We start from the raw sequence: 20,452 nt of genomic DNA on the forward strand, positions 1-20,452 counted from the left end.
CACCCGGGCTCTCCAACCTGCTGCCACGTGGGAACGCAGTGCTGGGAGGGGTTCTGGAGGGCTTTCTCTTCAGGCCGCGGCTTGGCGCTTCTGCCTTGTGAGGTGTGGCTCAGGGAACCAAGACCCATGCCGAGCCTTCTCTGGCTAGAGTTTCCTGCTTGTGCTGAGATTTTTTTTTCAAACTAATTAGAGTGGAGTGTTCTCTGAAGTCCTGCCGGGAGGTTGGATGTGCGTTTCCTTCTTGTGGCCTTGTTGTTCTAGCCTTTACCAGGGTGTTCCCCTGGCTGTGGCAGTGGGGCTCGTTTTGACATGTTCATGATCTGCTCCATTGTGGACCCCAGTGCTTCCCTGCCCTCCTCTCCTTCCTCCCCCTGTTTGCTTTTGTCTACTCTCTTTCTATTCATTCATTTAAAAAAATGACTTTTGTTTTAATTATTTATACATGACAATAGAATGCATTTCTTTACTTTGGTATATCATACATAAATGGGATATAATTTCTATTTTTCTGATTGTACATGTTGTAGGATCACACTGGTCATTCAGTCACATATGTACATAAGGTAGCCATGTCTGTTTCATTCTAGTATCCTTCCTGCCCCACATCTCTTCACCTCCCTTCACTCCCCTCTACCTCATCTAAAGTAACCATTCTTCCCCACTCCCCTTCCCCATTGTGAATTAGCATCCGCATATCAGAGAAAACATTTGGCCTTTGGCTTTTTGGGATTGGCTTTTTTAGTTTAGCATGATATCCTCTGACTCCATTCATTTACCAGCAAATGCCGTAATGCCATTCTTCTTTAAAGCTAAGTAATATTTTACTGAATATATATACACAGATTCTTTATCATTCATCTGTTGAAGGACACCTAGGTGTGTTCCATAGTTTAGCTATCTTGAATTGAGCTGTTGTGAACTTTGATGTGGCTGTGTCAGTATAGTATGCTGATTTTAAGTTCTTTGGGTATAAACCAGAGAGTGGGATAGCTGGGTCAAATGGTGGTTCTATTCTGAGTTTTCTGAGGAATCTCCATTCTGCTTTCCATAGTGATTGTATCAATTTGCAGTCCCACCAGAAATGTATGAGTGGACCTTTTTCCCTACATCCTCGCCGACATTTATTGTTGTCTATATTCTTGATGACTGCTGTTCTGACAGGAGTGAGATGAAATCTTAGAGTAGTTTTGATTTGCATTTCTCTAACTGCTAGAGATGTTGAACACTTATTTCATATATTTGTTAACCATTTGGAAAAGATAATGCTGCATTCTTAGTAGAGATGTACGAGTCTCCTTCATAGGCTGGAAGAGTCCAAGGGCCTCTTTTAAATATTATAAATGCCTTGACGATCTCACAGCTGTTCCTTCATGCCACTCTTGGCCGGCTCCTTGTCACCTTGACTTGAGAGACTTCTGGATGCCGTGGAAATGCTGGCTTTCTTCGTCTTTCTGTGTTCTGGCACAGAGGACAGCGAGGAGTTTTTGGCAGGCTTGAAGTATTTAGAGGAGGCAAGTCTAGGTGGATTCCTACTGTGGGGCATCAAGGGCGCATCTTAATTCAACCTCCTTTTTAGCACCCCCACAAAGTGAGTGCACACTGCGATGGCAAGGTCACGTGCTTGGAAAGACCCTGCTACTGTGGATGGTGCAGAGGCCTCTCACACCTGGCCCCTCTACAGGATCGTTGTGCAGTGTCTGGAAAATAGCTTGTTACGAGGAGAGACAGTATCTGGAAAGGTAGCAGAAGAGCATTCTCTGGGTGCTTCACCAAGAATCTTGATTGTGAGATGGGACCTTGATATTGCTTGCTCTGAGTCTCTCCGAGTGTGTGGTGATTCCTAGATCGCAAGTCTGGGCTGAGTGTCAGCGCAGGTTTGATGTTATTTTCTAGGGTCCTTTTGGTGGTTTCCCTTGAAGGCAGGGCCTTGTCTCTGTGAGCAGGGCTCTGCTGAGACACACAGCTTCTCCAGCAGGTGCAGACAGCACGGCGGGCGGGGGGTGCTCAGTTTAGCACACAGCTGTGGCCTCTATGGTTCTCAGGCTCTGGCTGGGAGCACAGCTCTTCATCTCTGAACTGAAAGCACAGCGTTGAGCACGGGTGGACTCTTGCTGGCACGCTGGCGACTGTGGCCCACTTGTGTCAGGCTTTCTGTTTGTGAGTGCCTCATGCCAGGACTGTGCACACTCAGCCCCTCCTTTAGAGGGCGCTGTAGATTCATTTGGTCAGCAGGTAAGTGTGGCGTGCCTGTCCTGTTTTAGGTACCGAGACAACAGTGAGAAAGTAGACGCCCTGTCCTTGAAGAGCTGGGTGTGAATCAGGTACATTGCGTAGTCTAACCAGAGGGACAGAAGAGCAAGCACTGGCCAAGGAGTGAGGCAGCCTCAAGGGACAGTGCTGGCTTCCCGTTGCCAGAGGGCAGTGCTGGTGGGTCATGAGGCTGTCTCTCATGTGCCAATGTGCACCACACATGCCGCAAGCCCAGGGCTGCAGCCAGCAGAGGGCAGCACACTTTGCCCACTGGGACTCGGGTCCACTGCATCAGGTGGAGGGACACAGAGGGAAGAGCTGGGTCAGCTCTCCGGTCCAGGGGCATATCCGCCAGTCCCAGAACCTGGCCTCCCTCCCAGACAGACACCATCTGGGTCATTTGGCTGCTCCTGTCCATAGCAGCTTGAGCTGGTGGCTTTCCTCATCCCAGGTGACTCCTGTGTACTTGTTATTATTGCAGAGCGCCCCCTTGTGTGAATACAGAATTGTTTTATACATTTCATTGCTGTTGGACATTTGGGGTGTTTCTGATTTTTTTATGATACTCACTGTATCTCCGCAAATACAAAATAAGTGAAACCAGAATAGTGAGTTGGTGACAAATGTTCTTTAAAATAGTCAACATATTTTTATTTTTCTTCAAATATTGGGAATTTCCAAGTCATTAAAAATTGCCTTTCACTTATCATAACACAGCATTAGAGTGAGGTCGGTGTTTCCATGTTCATCTTTATTCCTTGCTTTCCTGATAACTGGGCCTCATTTCTGAGACACGCGTTTTGACCGAGTCTCTCACTGAAGTTGCTTATCAATTGTTTTGACTGTTTTCCAGGAGATCATCTGCAGGGTCTGTTGTGTTTCTGTTTCCTGGTCCACCTGTGAGCTTCAGCTGCACTTAGGAGGTGACATGGATTCCCTGTCTGTACCTTCACTTCCTCCGGGAGGGGATTGTAGCTTCTTGGTTTCCTTGTGCTGTCCTGAGGTGCTGACAAGACTCCAAGAGGGGCCAGGCAGCTCAGCAGGAGAGGGCAAGGAGAGGTGGAGAGGCTGCAGCAGCACGTGTCAGGGTGAGGGGTGAGCCAGAGAGCCAGTGTGGTGGGGCCTGGGACAATGGACGAGGAAGGCAGGCCTGCTCGGGGCCACCTTGCCACAGCGCATGCAGGACCTAGTCTCAGGGCCAGGCATGGATTTCAAGGCTCAGCCCCATCAGTGTGCCTGACTGAAGAAGGCAGGGACGGCATGGCACTTCCTCTTGGGGACGTTCTCACAGCTGTCTCGGCAGTGCTCGGGCATAGGTGGGCACAGTCTCACTGGAGTGTGAGTGGGCTGCTGGGAGCTGCCTGACCGACGTGGGGGTTTTCCTAATGGCAGCTGGACTGTTCTTTCTTTGTTCAGCAACCTCTGGTAGCTCTCCAGGGTCAGCTGAGGTAGATGAGCCCCTCTGTGGTGCCCTGCTTGCTGATTGTGCCGGCTCCTCCATGGCCTCAGGGTCCTCTCTGTCCTTCACTGTGCCCTCCTTTCTGGCCCACTGTCCATTTCCTGCTCCTCTATTGTTACTGCTACTTTGTTCCTGAGCCCTGGTCAGGTCTCTCCAAACTGAATGAACCCTGTCACCCTTAGGTTGTGTGTGGGCAACATGACCACCAGGTGGCTAGGCCAGCAGGATGACCAGAGGTCTGTGAGCGAGTCAGGAAGCATGGGGCAGTGCAGAGTCCAGGGCCTGCAGGCCAATGCCACACGTGTCTGTGGTGGTGACACTGATGAAGCTACAGAGTACGTAGTAGGAGAGAATCTGAACGTTTTTGGTGTTGTCCCTCTTACTAGCTTTCCCTCTGGCTGTGCCTCCCTGACGGTACTTGCTGACTTAGTGTCGACGACAGGTTAGCTCTCAGCCATCGGGGTTTGCATGCAGCTTACCTCCGGCTCATTGGCTACGCGCAGGGGGAAGCTGATGCAGTATTTGGTCTGCTCACTGGTGTTTTGAAGGCTTTAAGCCATAGCTTAGGGGTCTGTGGTGTCTCTGCTTCTGTGAGGCAGCTGCCCGCACTTCCTGGTCCTGGAAGAAGACTGGGGAGGTGGGAAGTGTGGGGTCCGGTACAGACCTGCTGACTGGAAAGACCCTGGGGGAGTGGGTGGCCTGCATCTGGAGCCTCCAGCTCCTTTAGAGATCTCCTTCTTGGAGTGGAGGAGGTGTGTCATTTAGATATGATGTGATGCAAGTAGTCGTGCTGACAATCGTGAACGGAAGACTCTTGTTTGTGTCAAATATAAGACCTGCATCATCTTTCCTGTGCTTTGTGTTTTCAGATCAAAGTTGAAAATGGCCCAGGAGGTGTCCTGCATCGGTGACTGTGAGGACACCATGATTACAGAGAAGTACCTGGCTGAGTCCAAGGAGGCTGCGTCTCATGTGCAGCTGGCCTGCAGCATGCTGTACTGTGCCTTCCCCCTGCATGGGAACCAGCTTTGCCTGTGGAGCATCAGGGACCCTTCTCACCAGGTGCTCAACCAGGGGCAGGTGTTCTTCCTAAGTCCAAGGTCACCAGCCCCCAGCCCCCTGCCACCATTTCTTTGATGCTGTTTGGGCAACTTTGCCCTCTGTGAATTCGTGACATGGTTAACTTGAGAATAGTTCACTGTACATAAGCAGGAATTTTAATGAATGAATTCAAAATGAAAACATGAAATGAATATATTTGAAAAGCCCATCTATTTACTTTCTTAGGTTTGAAATAATGCTGTTTTGCTCTTTTGTTTTTTAGGTGTTAATGTGATCTGTGTTATTTTGGTTTAAATTTTTTTTTCAGCTTCTAATCCTACAAGGACACCTTCAGTCAATTACTGCTCTGGCTTTTGGAAATAAAGAGAATCCACCTCTAATCTGTTCTGCATCACAGGATCATCTTATGATATGGAACCTGGATGAATGCAGAGAGAAGTCACTTAAAGGTAAATAGAAAACACATTTTAAAACATATTCAGAAGGAAAAATCCTCCTTAAGCATACTTGCCTATCCTAGGAGCTCGGATCCTGGGGCTCTTCACTTGATGGCAGGCATCTAAACTCACCTTGTCCCCAGACTGGCCCACTTGACACATAGTCTCCTGGTTGAAGGGCTCTTGAGCTTTCTTCTTTGCTTTCTTATTTTAAACCCCGAACTTCAGGACAATCTGAAGACATATGGTCAGGTATAGGGTCACATGGTTGTCTCTGAGCTGGAGACAGGGTGAAGGGGCAGGGTGTGTCAACTGTGGTGGTGTTTACGGCTCAGAGTGTGAGACAGAACACCCCCATGGACAAGCAAGTGGTTGTGAATTGTGGGCATGTGTGGGTGGCAGAGAGAAGGTGGGCATGGAGGCTTTCATGTTGTGTGGGCCTGAGGGTGTGGCACCGGAGCTGGGGATGAGGCTGGCATTGAGGCAGAGGGGTCTGGGCACACACAGGCTCTGGGCATGAGGCGCTGGCTGTTGGAGAACTGAGAAGGTCTTGTGAGATGCATGGCACTGTTAGGAGAACGTTGCCAGGTGAGTCTGACAAGTTAGGTGGGGACCAATAGAGGAATTTCAGTTTATAAGGCTACTCTAAAAAATACAAAGTGCTCACTCAGTCAGCGGGGTAATAGGGTATATCCCACCTTCATTTAATCTGCACAGTGTCAGTATTTCCAGGGCCTGTATTGCCGTCAGCAAGCTCAGACACATGCACTACATATGTGCTCACGTAGGGGTGCAGAGGAGGAACCCCTGGTGGTGACTCGTTCTAGAGATCCTTGTAGATAGGCAGCCTTCCCAGGCAGAAGGAGCTGTGCCGGTGAGCTTCTTTTGGGCTGTTCACTGGAGGCTCCCACAGACTTTCTCTCCCAGCTGGTGTGCTCCCAGGACGGTGAGCAGAACTTCAGCCCTGAGGTGTAGCCCTGGGTGAGCAGAGTCAGGTTGCAGGTGTCCACCTTGGTGTTCTGGAGCTCAGTGGAGTGAGGACAGTCTCTCCTGCAACTGGCACAGTGGTCCTCACTAGCTGAAGCCACTGATGTGGCTCCCGAGTCTTTTGCGGGAACTGGCATAGATGTGTCTGGTTCGTGGGTACGCTGGACTGGAGAGCATAGTTCCCAGGACTTCTGAGTCCGATGCTGATTGGATTTGTGCTTGGACTTGGAGAACGGCAGGTCCTGGCCTCTGGGTCTGGTTAGCTCAGACCTCTGAGCCTAGGGGCCACTCGCCTGCAACCTCCATGCCAGCTCCTCCTTCTCTAGCCCCAAATGGTGTAGTGCAGGCTTCTCCTGTCTCGTCAAAGTCCCTGTCTCCACGATTGCAGCCAGGCTGCTGGCTTTTCATAGTTCGTGTGCCGATGGCACCCTCTGCTCCCTGGCTGGGCCCCCTCTCTTGACTCAGCCTCTCGTGTAACCCCTTCTGGACGTTTCCCCAATGTCTAAGAGGATGAAGGATGGCCGGCGGGGACCTGCCTTCCCACAGAACCTTTTCCTCTGCCTTCCCCTCGGGGTCACCCAGACTCCCTCCCTCTGGCATTCAGGTCAGAACCTTCAAGTGTCCTTGCCTTGGACCCCATTTCCATTGTGTCATCAATTCTGTCTGCATTGCCTTCAAACCACAGCCGCCCCTGGAAACTCCTGGCACCCCCACGGCTGCTTCCAGGCTTGCCCCCCAGGCTCTCATCTGGATTTCTGTATCAGCCTCTCCCAGTCTCCCTCCTCCCTGCCCTCCCCAGGCCCACTCAACCCAGGAGCCGGAACATCCTTTAAAGTCAGTCTGCTTATGGGACCCCTCTGCACAGAGCCCTCCAGGGCCCCTGCCTCCTGCAGAGCATGAGTCCAAAAGCTGCAGCCCCACCCCCAGCTGGAGGAGCAGTGCAGACCAGTCCTGCCCCAGGGCCTCCCCTTGTGGCTCCATCTGCTTATGGGACCCCTCTGCACCGAGCCATGGCCCATTCTGCCTGTGTCTCTTTTGTCATGGGCCATTTCTGGCCACCACCTGGCACCCAGTTGCCTCTCCTGCTTGGTCCCTGTCGTAGCAGAGTTTCCCTCTGGTCATCTCCATGGCTGTTTTCTCTGGTTATTGGTGTTTTCTGAGTCTCCTCATTACCTGACTGAGTTGTCCCGTGGGTGCTATCCCAGTTTCTGGAAGAGGCTGGCATGGTGAGGTGCTACTAGGGAGCCCCTGAGTGACTCCAGAGGGTGACCTGGCCATAGCCACACTTGGAGTGACACACATGCACCCTGTGACATGTCTTGGGGGCTGGAGACACCGCCTGGCTGGTGCCCGCAGTGAGGGCAGGTGCCGGGGCAGGCCAGGTGCCAGGGCAGGCCAGGACAGTGCCAGGGAGTGCTTGCTCTATGGCACAGGTGGGCCCTGGGCACAGCTCCACATGAAAAGGCGGGACTCCTGGGCCAGCTCCACTCCTCGTGCTTACCACAACCCCCTGGGCCCTGCAGGCCGGCTGGGGGATGTCCTTATGGTGGGACTCTGAAAGCATATGGTCCCTCTACCACCCAGAATAGGTCCTGAGCCCCGAACACTTTCAGTTATCTGGATACTTTGAAAGAACCAGAATCATCCCAAAGTGATTGTGCTTCCCCTGGTGATGTCAGGGTAGAGAATGAACTATCACCCTTCTGTGGTTTCCAAGCTGTGTGACTGCGAACTGATGCCTGAAACTTTCTCCAGGGCTGGTTCCTCGAGGGACCGTCATGGGTACGCTTTTGGAAAAAGTACTGTATTTAAGATTTAGTCCAGACGACCGTGTTGTTGCAGCATGTGCTGGCAGCAGAGTCTTGGTGTTGGACGTGGAGGTAAGATCTGGCGACTGTGGAACCCGGGAGGTGCAGGGCTGGTGGGGCCACTCAGGTGCTTAGACCCTGCTCCCCCCTTTTTAAAAAAATTTTCTGCTCTTCCTTTTAAAGTAGTAGTTTTATTTTGATGTATTTTTATAAAGATTTAATGAAAACACACCTTTAGCTTGAGATTGGAAAGCTGCTGGAATTAAAGAGCACTGTTGAGATAGACCATCAGAACTTCAGGGATGACTTGAGCATGTGCTTGTAAGACTTTGATGCCTTGAGCATGCTTCTACCCTGGGGATCCTTCAGAGCCCTTGTGGTATAGAGTGCCACATCCACGTTCTGGCCAGAGCCTGTTTCCACAAAGGACCGGGATGCTCACTTACCTCCTGGTTGGGCCTAGGGGGAGTGACAGCAGCCCCCTCTAGGTTGGCAGTCTTAACCACAATGTTCGTCTGGAGCTGGCGCTTGACTCCTGGTAAGTACTGCTGAGTGGGCGTGGGAAGGGATGTGGGAGCGTGGAGGAGGGCACTTTGTTCCCTTTGGGTGCACATAGTGCTTGAGATGCAGATTGGGGCTTTCCCCAAGTCTGGCACCCATCTTGCTATCTGTTTGCTGGATCTACACAGGTCATGGTGTGGGTTTGGTGCTATAGCTTTCCTTGACCAATCACCTTAAAACACATAGAGGAGGAAGGTGTCAGGTGTAAAATGGCAAATGTTCATCATGCCCAGTGTGTGCTGGCATTTGGGGACACAGAGAAGACATTTCTGTCTCCAGATGACTTTGGAGCTGATGTAAACCGAGGCTCACATTAAGTGAAGTGAGCATCGTCTCGTGGGTCGTAGACCTTGGAGGAGGTGTGTCGTGTGTGTGGCAGAGGGCTCCAGGAACCAGCCACCAGAAACATATCCTCCGGAAATCCCTCCTCCTGCACTTCTCCAACCAATGGGAACTCCCGGGGATTCCCTGGGAATCCCCCCGAGAACTCCAAAGTAGCACGAGAACTCAAAAGTAGCAGCTGAGGCAGATAGTAATGCCTCGCCTGTCAATCAATACTGTTGGCAAAATGCCAGGGGCCATACAGACTCCGCCATGGCTCTCAGCATCTCCCCCTTTCTGTTTAATTAAACAACAAGCAATGTGGCTTAGGGACCGTGCCTGTTAGGCTGTCCAATACTACACATGGTCCTTACCCGTCATCGGATGAGCTGACCTCTAGGCGCCAGCCTCCTGTCTTAGGTTGGTACCACTGCAATTGGATCATACCCGTCACTGACTACCGGTCCAGCATACAGCCATACTTGTGGATAGGCCTTTGCACCAGTGGGGGGGTGAGGTTCTTTGCCTCACCTCTGTTGTCCCCCAAATTTGGCCTTGGTGCCAGTGGGGGGGTGAGGTTCTTTGCCTCACCTCTGTTGGCCCCCAAATTTGGCCTTGGTGCCAGTGGGGGGAGTGAGGTTCTTTGCCTCACCTCTGTTGGCCCCCAAATTTTAGACCATCACTAGTAGAAGGGAGGAGGATGCAAAATGCCACAACACTAAGCCAATTGACGGCTCCTTTGAAAAATTGTACCACCGGTGACACCATCAGCAAAGATACTCCAGCACTACCACAATTTGTTGTACCAACAGATAGTTCACAATGCATACAAGTGATACATAGTCCAGGCAAGTTCTGCAAGCAGTTCAAAGAGGAGGCATCCATCAATATGTCCATTTTCTCCCATAGTACATTGACTTCTTGATTGAGCATCACTTGTTGAGTTATTATTCATTGATGCATCAGTTTATATAGTTTGTTGTGATAACTATTGAAGAAGCTGTAGTTTGGTTTTATCTTTGTCTTCACCGGCACTGGGATGAACATAGGAATTCTGGCAATGATGCTAAAAAAAAATTATGTAACATTGCAATAGGTACTAAAAAACCAATTTTCTGAACAATGTACATTGTCCTGAACAGAATTATTAAATATAATGAAAAGGAAAGGTGAAAGTAAACAAACAGATCTGTTAACCTCCTTATTTGTTCATATATTAAAACAATCCTCAACAGCTGTTTACCCAATTTAAATTAAACCATTAAAATCACGTGAATAAAAAAAATTCGGATCCATTTTTTCATGAGCGTTCCTTATATATGCTATATGGACATACGCACACACAGACATACAACACCAAACACAAGTGTGCACACAAACGTACAACACATAAGACAATAGTAAAGGCCTTGTAGCTTTACACAGGTGAAATCTCCATTGCAATACTTAAAACTCCACAGTCAAAAAATAAAACTGATCACAAAAACATTAACCTAGGTCTGTATGAGCTCAAAAAATAAAATAGAACTTTATGATGTGGGAAAAGGCAATAATAAAATAGATATTGAAAAAAGCACCCTGGTTAATCACTGTCGCAGATGTAAGAATAGCCAAGCTGGAGCTCTGGATGTCAGCTGTTATGGATTTGAATCAAATCATCTTCTTTTTGGTCTGTAGAAATCGCTTTAGTTAGTCTCTCTGGAATCCAAATCGGCTGCTGTTCTCCCTGTGGAAACACACAATCAGACCCCCCGACTCCAGACAATCACTGGGTCGGGACCTTTCCATTGTCCTGTTAGAATATCCTTCCAAAGTACCTTGGGCTTATGTACAGTTTTTGGACATATATGCCTTTCCGCAGCACTAAGCCCTGATGAATCCAAATTTAAAAAGTTTAGAGTAAAAAGGGTTATTATAAGTTTATCTTTGGGGGATATATACCCCTTTCCAATTCCCTCTTTTTGCTTTAATAAGTACATTTTAATAGTTTGATGAGCTCTTTCAACTATGCCTTGTCCCTGAGGATTGTATGGGATTCCTGTTATATGAGTAATGCCAAATGATGAGCAAAATTGTTTAAAAGAGGTAGAAGTATAACCAGGACCATTATCTGTTTTTAACTGTTTTGGAATGCCCACAGTGGCAAAATTTTGTAAGCAATGAGCTATAATATCTTTAGTTTTTTCTCCAGCATGAAGGGAGCCCATCAAAAATCCAGAAGAAATATCAACTGTAACATGCAAATATTTTAATTTTCCAAATTCTGGCAAGTGTGTGACATCCATCTGCCAAATATGGTTAGATATCAATCCTCTAGGATTGACTCCAAGATTAACTTGTGGTAAAAAGGTCACACAATTTTGACATTGTTTTATTATTTGTCTAGCTTGTTCCTTAGTTATTTTAAAACACTTTTGTAAAGTATTAGCATTGACATGGAACATTTTTGTGAAAATTTGTTGCTTCTTCTAGTGAAGAGAAAATATGTATGTCATGTGTAGTTTTATCTGCTAAATCATTGCCCAAACTAAGGGCTCCAGGCAATCCTGTATGTGCCCTGATATGTCCTATAACGAATGGATCTTTTCTATCCCAGATTAGACTTTGTATAGTGGAAAGCAAAGAGAAAACAGTAGAAGAAGGGGAAATCCTACCAGCATCTTCAAGGGTTATTATAGCATTAACTATATACTGACTATTGGAAAATAAATTAAATACAGAATCTTTAAACATCACAAAAGCTTGTAAAACTGCATTAAGCTCTGCCTTTTGAGCTGATTGTTTGGGTACTAAAAATGTAAAAGTTTGATCAGGTGTAACTATTGCTGCTGTACCATTATTTGACCCATCAGTGAATTCATTTGGAGCATTCATGATAGGGGTTCCTCTTGTCATTTTTGAAAAAACTACAGGATGTGAAGACCAAAAAGACAACAAAGGATTAGATGGTAAGTGATTATCAAATGAAACATTAGATTTGCACATGATTATTGCCCAAGTATTTAACTCATTAGCTAACTCATCAATTTGATCCATAGTATATAGAGTAATAATTTTATTGGGAGAAATTCCAAACACTCCCTTTGCTGCTTTTATTCCTTTGAGTATTAATTGTCCTACAGCCTCAGGATACCTAGTAAGAATAGTGTTAGGAGAATAAGATAAATGTATCCACAATAATGGACCTTCTTGCCAAAATACTCCTGTAGTGGTGGTGTAATGGTGGTTCCATTCCCAGCTTTCCAAGGAATCTCCATACTGCTTTCCAAATTGGCCGCACCAATTTGCATTCCCACCAGCAATGTACAAGTGTATGCTTTTCCCCACATCCTCGCCAGCACTTGTTGTTGTTTGACTTCATAATGGCTGCCAATGGAGTGAGATGGTATCTTAGGGTGGTTTTGATTTGCATTGCTCTGACTGCTAGAGATGGTGAGCATTTTTTCATGTACTTGTTGACTGATTGTATGTCCTCCTCTGAGAAGTGTCTGTTCAGGTCCTTGGCCCATTTGTTGATTGGGTTATTTGTTATCTTATTGTTTAATTTTTGAGTTCTTTGTAATACTCTGGATATTAGGGCTCTATCTGAAGTGTGAGGAGTAAAAATTTGTTCCCAGGATGTAGGCTCCCTATTTACCTCTCTTATTGTTTCTCTTGCTGAGAAAAAACTTTTTAGTTTGGGTAAGTCCCACTTGTTGATTCTTGTTATTAACTCTTGTGCTATGGGTGTCCTATTAAGAAATTTGGAGATATGCAGATCGGAGCCACAATATGCAGATCGGAGCCAACTTTTTCTTCTATCAGATGCAGAGTATCTGATTTGATATCAAGCTCCTTGATCCATTTTGAGTTAACTTTTGTGCATGGCGAGAGAAAGGGATTCAGTTTCATTTTGTTGCATATGGATTTCCAGTTTTCCCAGCAGCATTTGTTGAAGATGTTATCCTTTCTCCATTGCATGCTTTTAGCCCCTTTATCAAATATAAGATAGTTGTAACTTTGTGGATTAGTCTCTGTGTCCTCTATTCTGTACCATTGGTCCACCCGCCTGTTTTGGTACCAGTACCATGCTGTTTTTGTTACTATTGCTCTATAGTATAATTTGAAATCTGGTATCGCTATACCGCCTGATTCACACTTCCTGCTTAGAGTTGCTTTTGCTGTTCTGGGTCTTTTATTTTTCCATATGAATTTCATGATTGCTTTATCTATTTCTACAAGAAATGTCATTGGGATTTTGATTGGCATTGCATTGAACCTATAGAGAACTTTTGGTAATATCGCCATTTTGATGATGTTAGTTCTGCCTATCCATGAACAGGGTATATTTTTCCATCTTCTAAGATCTTCTTCTATTTCTCTCTTTAGGGTTTTGTATTTTTCATTGTATAAGTCTTTCACCTCTTTTGTTAGGTTGATTCCCAAGTATTTTATTTTATTTTTTGAGGATATTTGAATGGGGTGTTTTTTCTCATTTCCATTTCAGAAGTTTTGTCGCTGATATACAGGAATGCCTTTGATTTATGCGTGTTGATTTTATATCCTGCCACTTTGCTGAATTCATTTATTAAGTCTAGTAGTTTCTTTGTAGACCCTTTTGGGTCTTCTAGGTATAGAATCATGTCTTCTGCAAATAATGATAATTTAAGTTCTTCTTTTCCTATTTATATGCCTTTAATTTCTTTTGTCTGTCTAATTTCTCTGGCCAGTGATTCGAGGACTATATTGAATAGAAGTGGTGATAGAGGGCATCCCTGTCTTGTTCCAGATTTTAGAGGGAATGCCTTCAATTTTTCTCCATTCAGAATGATGCTAGCCTGAGGCTTAGCATAGATAGCTTTTACAATGTTGAGGTAAGTTCCTGTTATCCCTAGTTTTTCTAGTGTTTTGAACAAATGGATGCTGCATTTTGTCGAATGCTTTTTCTGCATCTATCGAGATGATCATATGGTTCTTATCTTTAAGTCTATTGATGTGGTGAATAACATTTATTGATTTCCGTATATTGAACCATCCTTGCATCCCAGGGATGAATCCTACTTGATCATGGTGCACAATTTTTTTGATGTGTTTTTGTATCCGATTCGCCAGAATTTTATTGAGGATTTTTGCATCTAGGTTCATTAGAGATATTGGTCTGTAGTTTTCTTTCTTTGAGGTGTCTTTGTCTGGTTTCGGAATCAGGGTGATGTTGGCCTCATAGAATGAATTTGGAAGGGCTCCCTCTTTTTCTATTTCCTGAAATAACTTGAAAAGTATTGGTATTAATTCTTCTTTAAAGGTTTTGTAAAACTCCGCTGTATATCCATCCAGTCCTGGGCTTTTCTTGGTTGGTAGTCCTTTGATTGCTTCTTCTATTTCATCCATTGATATTGGCCTGTTCAAATTGTGTGTTATCCTCCTGATTCAGTCTGGGCAAATCATATGACTTAAGAAATTTATCAATGTCTTCATGATCTTCTGTTTTATTGGAATATAGGGTTTCAAAATAATTCCTAATTGTCTTCTGTATTTCTGTAGCATCTGTTGTGATATTTCCTTTTTCATCTCGTATGTTAGTTATTTGAGTTCTCTCTCTTCTTCTCTTCGGTAGCATGGCTAAGGGTCTGTCGATCTTATTTTTCTTTTCAAAGAACCAACTTTTAGTTTTGTCAATTTTTTCAATAGTTTCTTTTGTTTCCATTTTGTTGATTTCCGCTCTGATTTTAATTATTTCTTGCCTTCTGCTATGTTTGCTGTTGTTGTGTTCTTCCTTTTCTAGGGCTTTGAGATGAAGTGTGAGCTCATTTATTTGTTGGTTTTTTCTTTTTTTGAGGAATGACCTCCAGGCAATGAATTTCCCTCTTAAAACTGCTTTCATTGTGTCCCATAGATTCCGATATGTTGAGTCTGTATTTTCATTTGTCTCTAAGAATTTTTTCATTTCCTCCTTTATGTCTTCTGTAACCCATTGATCATTCAGTAACATATTGTTCATTTTCCATGAGATGTATGATTTTTCCTTCCTTCTTTTATCGTTGATTTCCAGTTTCATTCCATTATGATCAGATTAAATGCATGGTATTACTTCCACCCCTTTATACTTACTGAGGGTTGCCCTATGGCATAATATATGGTCTCTTTTTGAGAAGGATCCATGTGCTACTGAGAAAAAAGTATACCCACTTGATGATGGTTGATATATTCTATATATGTCAGTTAAGTCTAGGTTATTGATTGTGATATTGAGTTCTATAGTTTCTTTATTCAACTTTTGTTTGGAGGATTTGTCCAATGGTGAGAGAGGTGTGTTGAAGTCACCCATAATTATTGTGTTGTGGTCTATTTGATTCTTGAACTTGAGGAGAGTTTTTTTTATGAATGTCGCAGTACCATTATTTAGTGCATAAATATTGATAATTGTTGTGTCTTGTTGGCGAATGGTTCCTTTTAACAGTATATAATGTCCTTCCTTATCCCTTTTGATTAACTTAATCTTGAAGTCGATTTTATTCGATATGAGGATGGCCACCCCTGCTTGCTTGCGAGGACCGTGTGCATGGTATGTTTTTTCCCAACCTTTCACCTTCAGCCTGTGTATGTCTTTTCCAATCAAATGTGTCTCCTGGAGGCACCATATTGTTGGATTTGTTTTTTTAATCCATGATACCAGCCTATGTCGCTTTATTGGTGAGTTTAAGCCATTTATGTTTAGAGTTACTATTGATATATGATTTGTACTTCCAGCCATGTTTGATTATTTATCTTTTTTTTTTAAATTTGTTTTGTTTCTCCATGATTAGCTTTCCCCCCGCTCTCTGGCTTACTCAGTTACTTCCCAGTGTTGGTTTAGGTTATTGTTTTTTATTTCTTCCTCATGTAGTGTTTTGCTCAAGATGCTTTGCAATGCTGGTTTTCTGGCTGCAAATTCTTTTAACTTCTGTTTATCATGAAAGATTTTTATTTCATTGTCGTACCTGAAGCTTAATTTTGCTGGGTACAAAATTCTTGGTTGGCATCCATTGTCTTTCAGAGTTTGAAATATGTTGTTCCAGGATCTCGCTTTCAGTGTCTGTGATAAAAAATCCATTGTTAACCTAATTGATTTACCCCTGAATGTAATCTGCCTCCTTTCTCTTGTAGCTTTTAATATTTTCTCTTTGTTCTGTATATTAGATATCTTCATAACAATGTGTCTTGGCATTGGTCTCCTGTGATTTTGTATGCTCGGTGTCCTGTATGCATCTACAATTTGTACATCCATTTCCTTTTTTATTTCTGGAAAGTTTTCTATAATTATTTCATTCAACAGTTTGAACCTCTATGCCTTCTTCTATCCCGATGACTCTTAAGTTTGTTTTTTTTATGTTATCCCATATCTCTTGGATGTTTCTCTCGTGATTTTTAACCAGCCTATCTGAGTTGGCTAGACTCTTTTCAAGATGATATATTTTGTCTTCATTATCTGACGTTCTGTCTTCTACTTGCTTCACTCTATTAGTGATACTCTCATTTGAGTTTTTAATTTGGTTTATTGTTTCCTTCATTTCTAAAATTATTGTTTGATTTTTTAAATAATCTCTATCTCCTGATAAAGATGCTTATTTGCTTCTTTTATTTGCTTGTGAATTTCATTTTCAATGAGTTCTTTCATTGTTTGAATTTGCTGTCTCATATCCTCTTTAAGATTCCATTGCATCTGTCTACAGTATTCTTTGAGTTCTTCATTTGGCCATTTTTCTGAGGCCTCTAGGTCCTCCTGTATATTTAGGCTGTCCTGCATTGTTTGTACTCCTTTTCTTCCTTGCTTTTTCATGCTGCTTATGTTACTTCTTGCTCTGTTTGACTGCTGAGTTACTGTTTACTCCTATAAATTTATTTGGTTTTGTGTGTGTCTTTTGGGGTCTCTCTTTTGTTATGGGAGACTATGACTAGAGATGATGAGTTTTGTTGCACTTTAGTGTAGATTTATTCGTTTCCTAAACTGTGTATGGATTCTGATGGCATATAGCGGTCTGCGATTTGGTCTTGGGACTTATATTTAGTTTGAATGATGTGATGGTATTGTGGTTGGTATCTCTTGGCAACCTTGGAAGGTTGCTCTGCTGACGAGGGATATTAGCTGGAGAATGGTCTGGAGTATCTGGGGGAAGTTAAGGTCTTGGTAGCACTATATAACGTCCCGGAACATTGACCTATACATATTTAGTAAATTACACATAAACAGCATCGTATTGCTTGGGAGGAAAGGTATTAGAAAGGAAGGGAAGAAGTCACTAAAGAGAATGAGAGTAAACAGATAGAATTCAAGGAAAGGGGAATAAGGAGATTGAAAAGAAATGAAAAGACAAAAGAAAAAATAGAAAATAAAAAAGAAAAAATTAAAAAAATCAAAAAAAGTGAAAATAAAAAAATAAATAAATACAAAAAATATTTTAAAAACTTAAAAAAGAAAAAAAATTAAAATCAAAAATTAAAAAAAAATTTAAAAATGCAGTCTTAGAGTTTGATTAACTCTCTTCCCGTAGGTGGAGCTGTGCCCACCGGGCCAAGCTTCTCCTCTCAGTGAACGGGAACCAATCCCTGTGCAGCAGCTCCTCCTCCCCGACTGGGCGGGTCTCCACTCCTGAGTGTCTGGGCCGTTTCTTGCGTCTAGTCACCTGGCCACTGGCCCCGTTCACAGGTGACGCTCACCACAGTACTGGTTACGCACCAGTTCTGTTGCTCACGGGAGCCCTATCTTCTTGAACAACTGGGCACACTCTCCCTGCTTGCCAATCCGTCAGCCCCTAAGGTTGTGGAGCTTGGGGCTGAGAGCCCTCGGTGTATTTTGCTTGCCCTCCGGTAGCCACGCCCCCGGGAACTGGTGCAAGTGACCTCAGTTGTCTGTGCTGGTGGGAGCGGTAGCTGGGGTTCTCGCGCCACGGGTCCCGCGCCACTCCTATCTCTGGTCTGACTATCGCGCTCACAGGAGAGCTTGGAGGGGCCCTTGAGGTTTCCCCACTGTGTGGAGGTGGGGGCTAGGGGATCACACACCTGTCACCACTGGTATCAATGAAGTTATCTCCTCTGCCGCTTTCTGGTGACGTCAGTTCTCTGCCATGTTGGTATCCCATGTGAATGGCAGCATTTCGTTCCCTTTGCTGGGTGACCAAAGCAACGGGTGGGTCCTGACTGGCCCTCTCAAGCCCCGTCTCAATCCTGTTGCCACTGCTTGTGAAGGCTCGGTTGGTATTTACCTACACAGTATTCGGTGCGGACCCGGACCGAGAAGCAGTTTCCGCGGTTTCTTTAGCACTAAGCCAGAGCAGTTTGTCTGCGAGACGCAGGCGAATGGGAGCCTGAATTCGGCTGCACTGGGCTCGGTGTGTGTTCTGATAGGAACAGGCTATTCGCCCCAGATCCACGTTAGCTCAGCAATGCCAATTGATCTTGAGGCATTAGACAATTTAAGACTCCCTATGCCCGCGCAGCTGGAGAGGTCGGAGACTTGATACCTCCGTGCCCGCCGCCATGTTGGATCTCTTCTCCCAAGTAATTTCTATTGCCTCAGTGACCCCTTCTGAAAACCCAGTCCATGTCTATTTATTCCTTGATCTATTTGAATTGGTGCTGCTATACCTTGTTCTCCTAATCTTTTTTCTTTCCTGAAACCTTGTCTAGCCCTAGTAGTGGGAGCATTAGGATTGATGTTATTTGTTAACGTCAAACATAATTGATCTAGGACATCTCGTCCCCATAAATTTATAGGAAGATGATCCAATACATATGGCTGTATAGTTCCTTCACATCCTTCAGGATCCTTCCAATCTAATACCATTGCACTTCTATGGGGATTAGTCGCCACTCCTAGGCCTCAAAGCGTTTGAGTGACTTGTTGTAATGGCCAATGTTTTGGCCATTTGACGAGAGATGATGCTAAGGTCTGCACCTGTATCCAGTAGCCCATTAAATTCATTAGCATTGGGCGAGAATCTAAATTTAAAGACAGCATAGCCCAATGTACACCTGTGGAGCCTAATCCCCTGGAACCTCTTTCTATACTACTACTGGAAAATTTATCATGCAGGCTGGGTATTATTAATAACTGTGCTATTCTATCTCCTGGTGAAATTACTGATATACCCTTTGGAGAACTAGCTATAATTTTTATTTCATCTTCATAGTCGGGATCAATTACCCCAGGACTTATTATAAGTCCTTTTAGAGTAGAAGAACTGCATGCTAACAATAAGCCTACTGTTCCTTGGGGAAGAGGTCCTTTTACTCCTGTGGGAATGAATTGAACTCTCATCTCTGGAGTTAGTACTGCTCTGATGGAGGCGCAGATGTCCAACCCTGTGCTCCCTCTGGTTTGTCTGATGAGGGATTTAATGGACAATGTGTCCTGGGCACTACCCTGATGCTGTTGCTGGGTTCTTCCATGGTGTTGCTGGGTTCCTCCAGTGCCCCGCACATTTGTGGTCGTGGGCCCCCCTGTCCGTTTTTTGGCAATGGAGCCCGATGCCTTTCTCCACGATATCGTGGGTAAACACCTGGTCCTTTTCCATTTTTTGATAGCGGAGTACCCTCTATGGTGGTTTGAGAACGGCATTCATTAGCCCAATGTCTCCCTCTGCGGCATCGTGGGCAAATACCCGGTATTCTATTCCTTTGATACCCAGCTTTGTTAAACCCTCCTCCTATGGGGCAACTCCTTTTAAAATGTCCTGTTTGTTCACAATTGTAGCATGTTTTTGGCTTGGCATCTAAAGCCTGTTGTACTGCTGCCAAGACTTGGCCTTGTTCATTAATGTCTCTACATAATTTAATATATGTGTTTAAATCTTCATGTTTCCATGGTCTAATGACCTCTCTGCAGCAACGATTTGCTTGGTCATAAGCCAGTTGTTTTATAAATGGCATTGCTTGTTCTGTATTCCCCAAAATTCTGGAAGCTGCTTGAATAAGCCTATCTACAAATTCAGCGTAAGGTTCATTAGTTCCTTGTATTACCTTAGATAATTGTCCTTGTAAATCTCCATGCCCCTGTAGAGTTTTCCATGCCCTAACCGCATCTACAGCAATTTGTGCGTATATGCCAGGATCATATTCAATTTGTTGCCGTTGACCCTCATAAGGTCCTTTCCCTAGCAACATTTCTAGATTTCTTTGAGGGTAACTGGCTGCTGCACTTCCCCTAGCTGTTCCCTGCAAAATTCCTCATTGGCAACCTTCCATAACAAATATTGTCCTCCATTTAGCACAGATTTACACATGCTAGCCCAATCTGCTGGCGTCATGTCCAAGTTGGTAATGGATTCGACCATGCTTACAGTGAAGGGTGCTTGAGGACCATAGGTTGTTATAGCCTCCTTTAACTGCTTCACTGTTTTGAACTCTAAAGCACAGTAAATTCTACCAAGCGGCCAGCGCAATGGTTTCATTAATGAGGTTCTTGGCATAAAAGTTAGCTAGTGAGATCGAAATAAACACACAGACTCAGTTACCTTTTTCTATGACCAGGTCTGAGACGGCTCCCCTCTCTGGTTCCCTCCTCTAACCGCCCGGCAGGGCAGCAAGGATTACTCAGGGCTAGCAGGAGAGAG

General features: G+C 44.7%; 1 protein-coding gene across 1 annotated transcript in view; it reads left to right on the forward strand.

Annotated features, from left to right (window-relative positions):
- The first annotated feature begins 4,633 nt into the window (after positions 1 to 4,633).
- The window catches only part of Wdr27 (WD repeat domain 27), a 146,854-nt gene continuing 131,035 nt past the window's right edge, over positions 4,634 to 20,452 (forward strand). The window contains exons 1-3 of the mRNA XM_077109623.1: positions 4,634 to 4,771; positions 5,079 to 5,220; positions 7,951 to 8,075. Of these exons, the coding sequence (XP_076965738.1) occupies positions 4,634 to 4,771; positions 5,079 to 5,220; positions 7,951 to 8,075 (405 nt within the window). The remainder of the gene's footprint in view (positions 4,772 to 5,078; positions 5,221 to 7,950; positions 8,076 to 20,452) is intronic.

Source organism: Callospermophilus lateralis, chromosome 6, assembly GCF_048772815.1.
Source record: "Callospermophilus lateralis isolate mCalLat2 chromosome 6, mCalLat2.hap1, whole genome shotgun sequence".
Lineage (NCBI taxonomy): Eukaryota > Metazoa > Chordata > Mammalia > Rodentia > Sciuridae > Callospermophilus > Callospermophilus lateralis.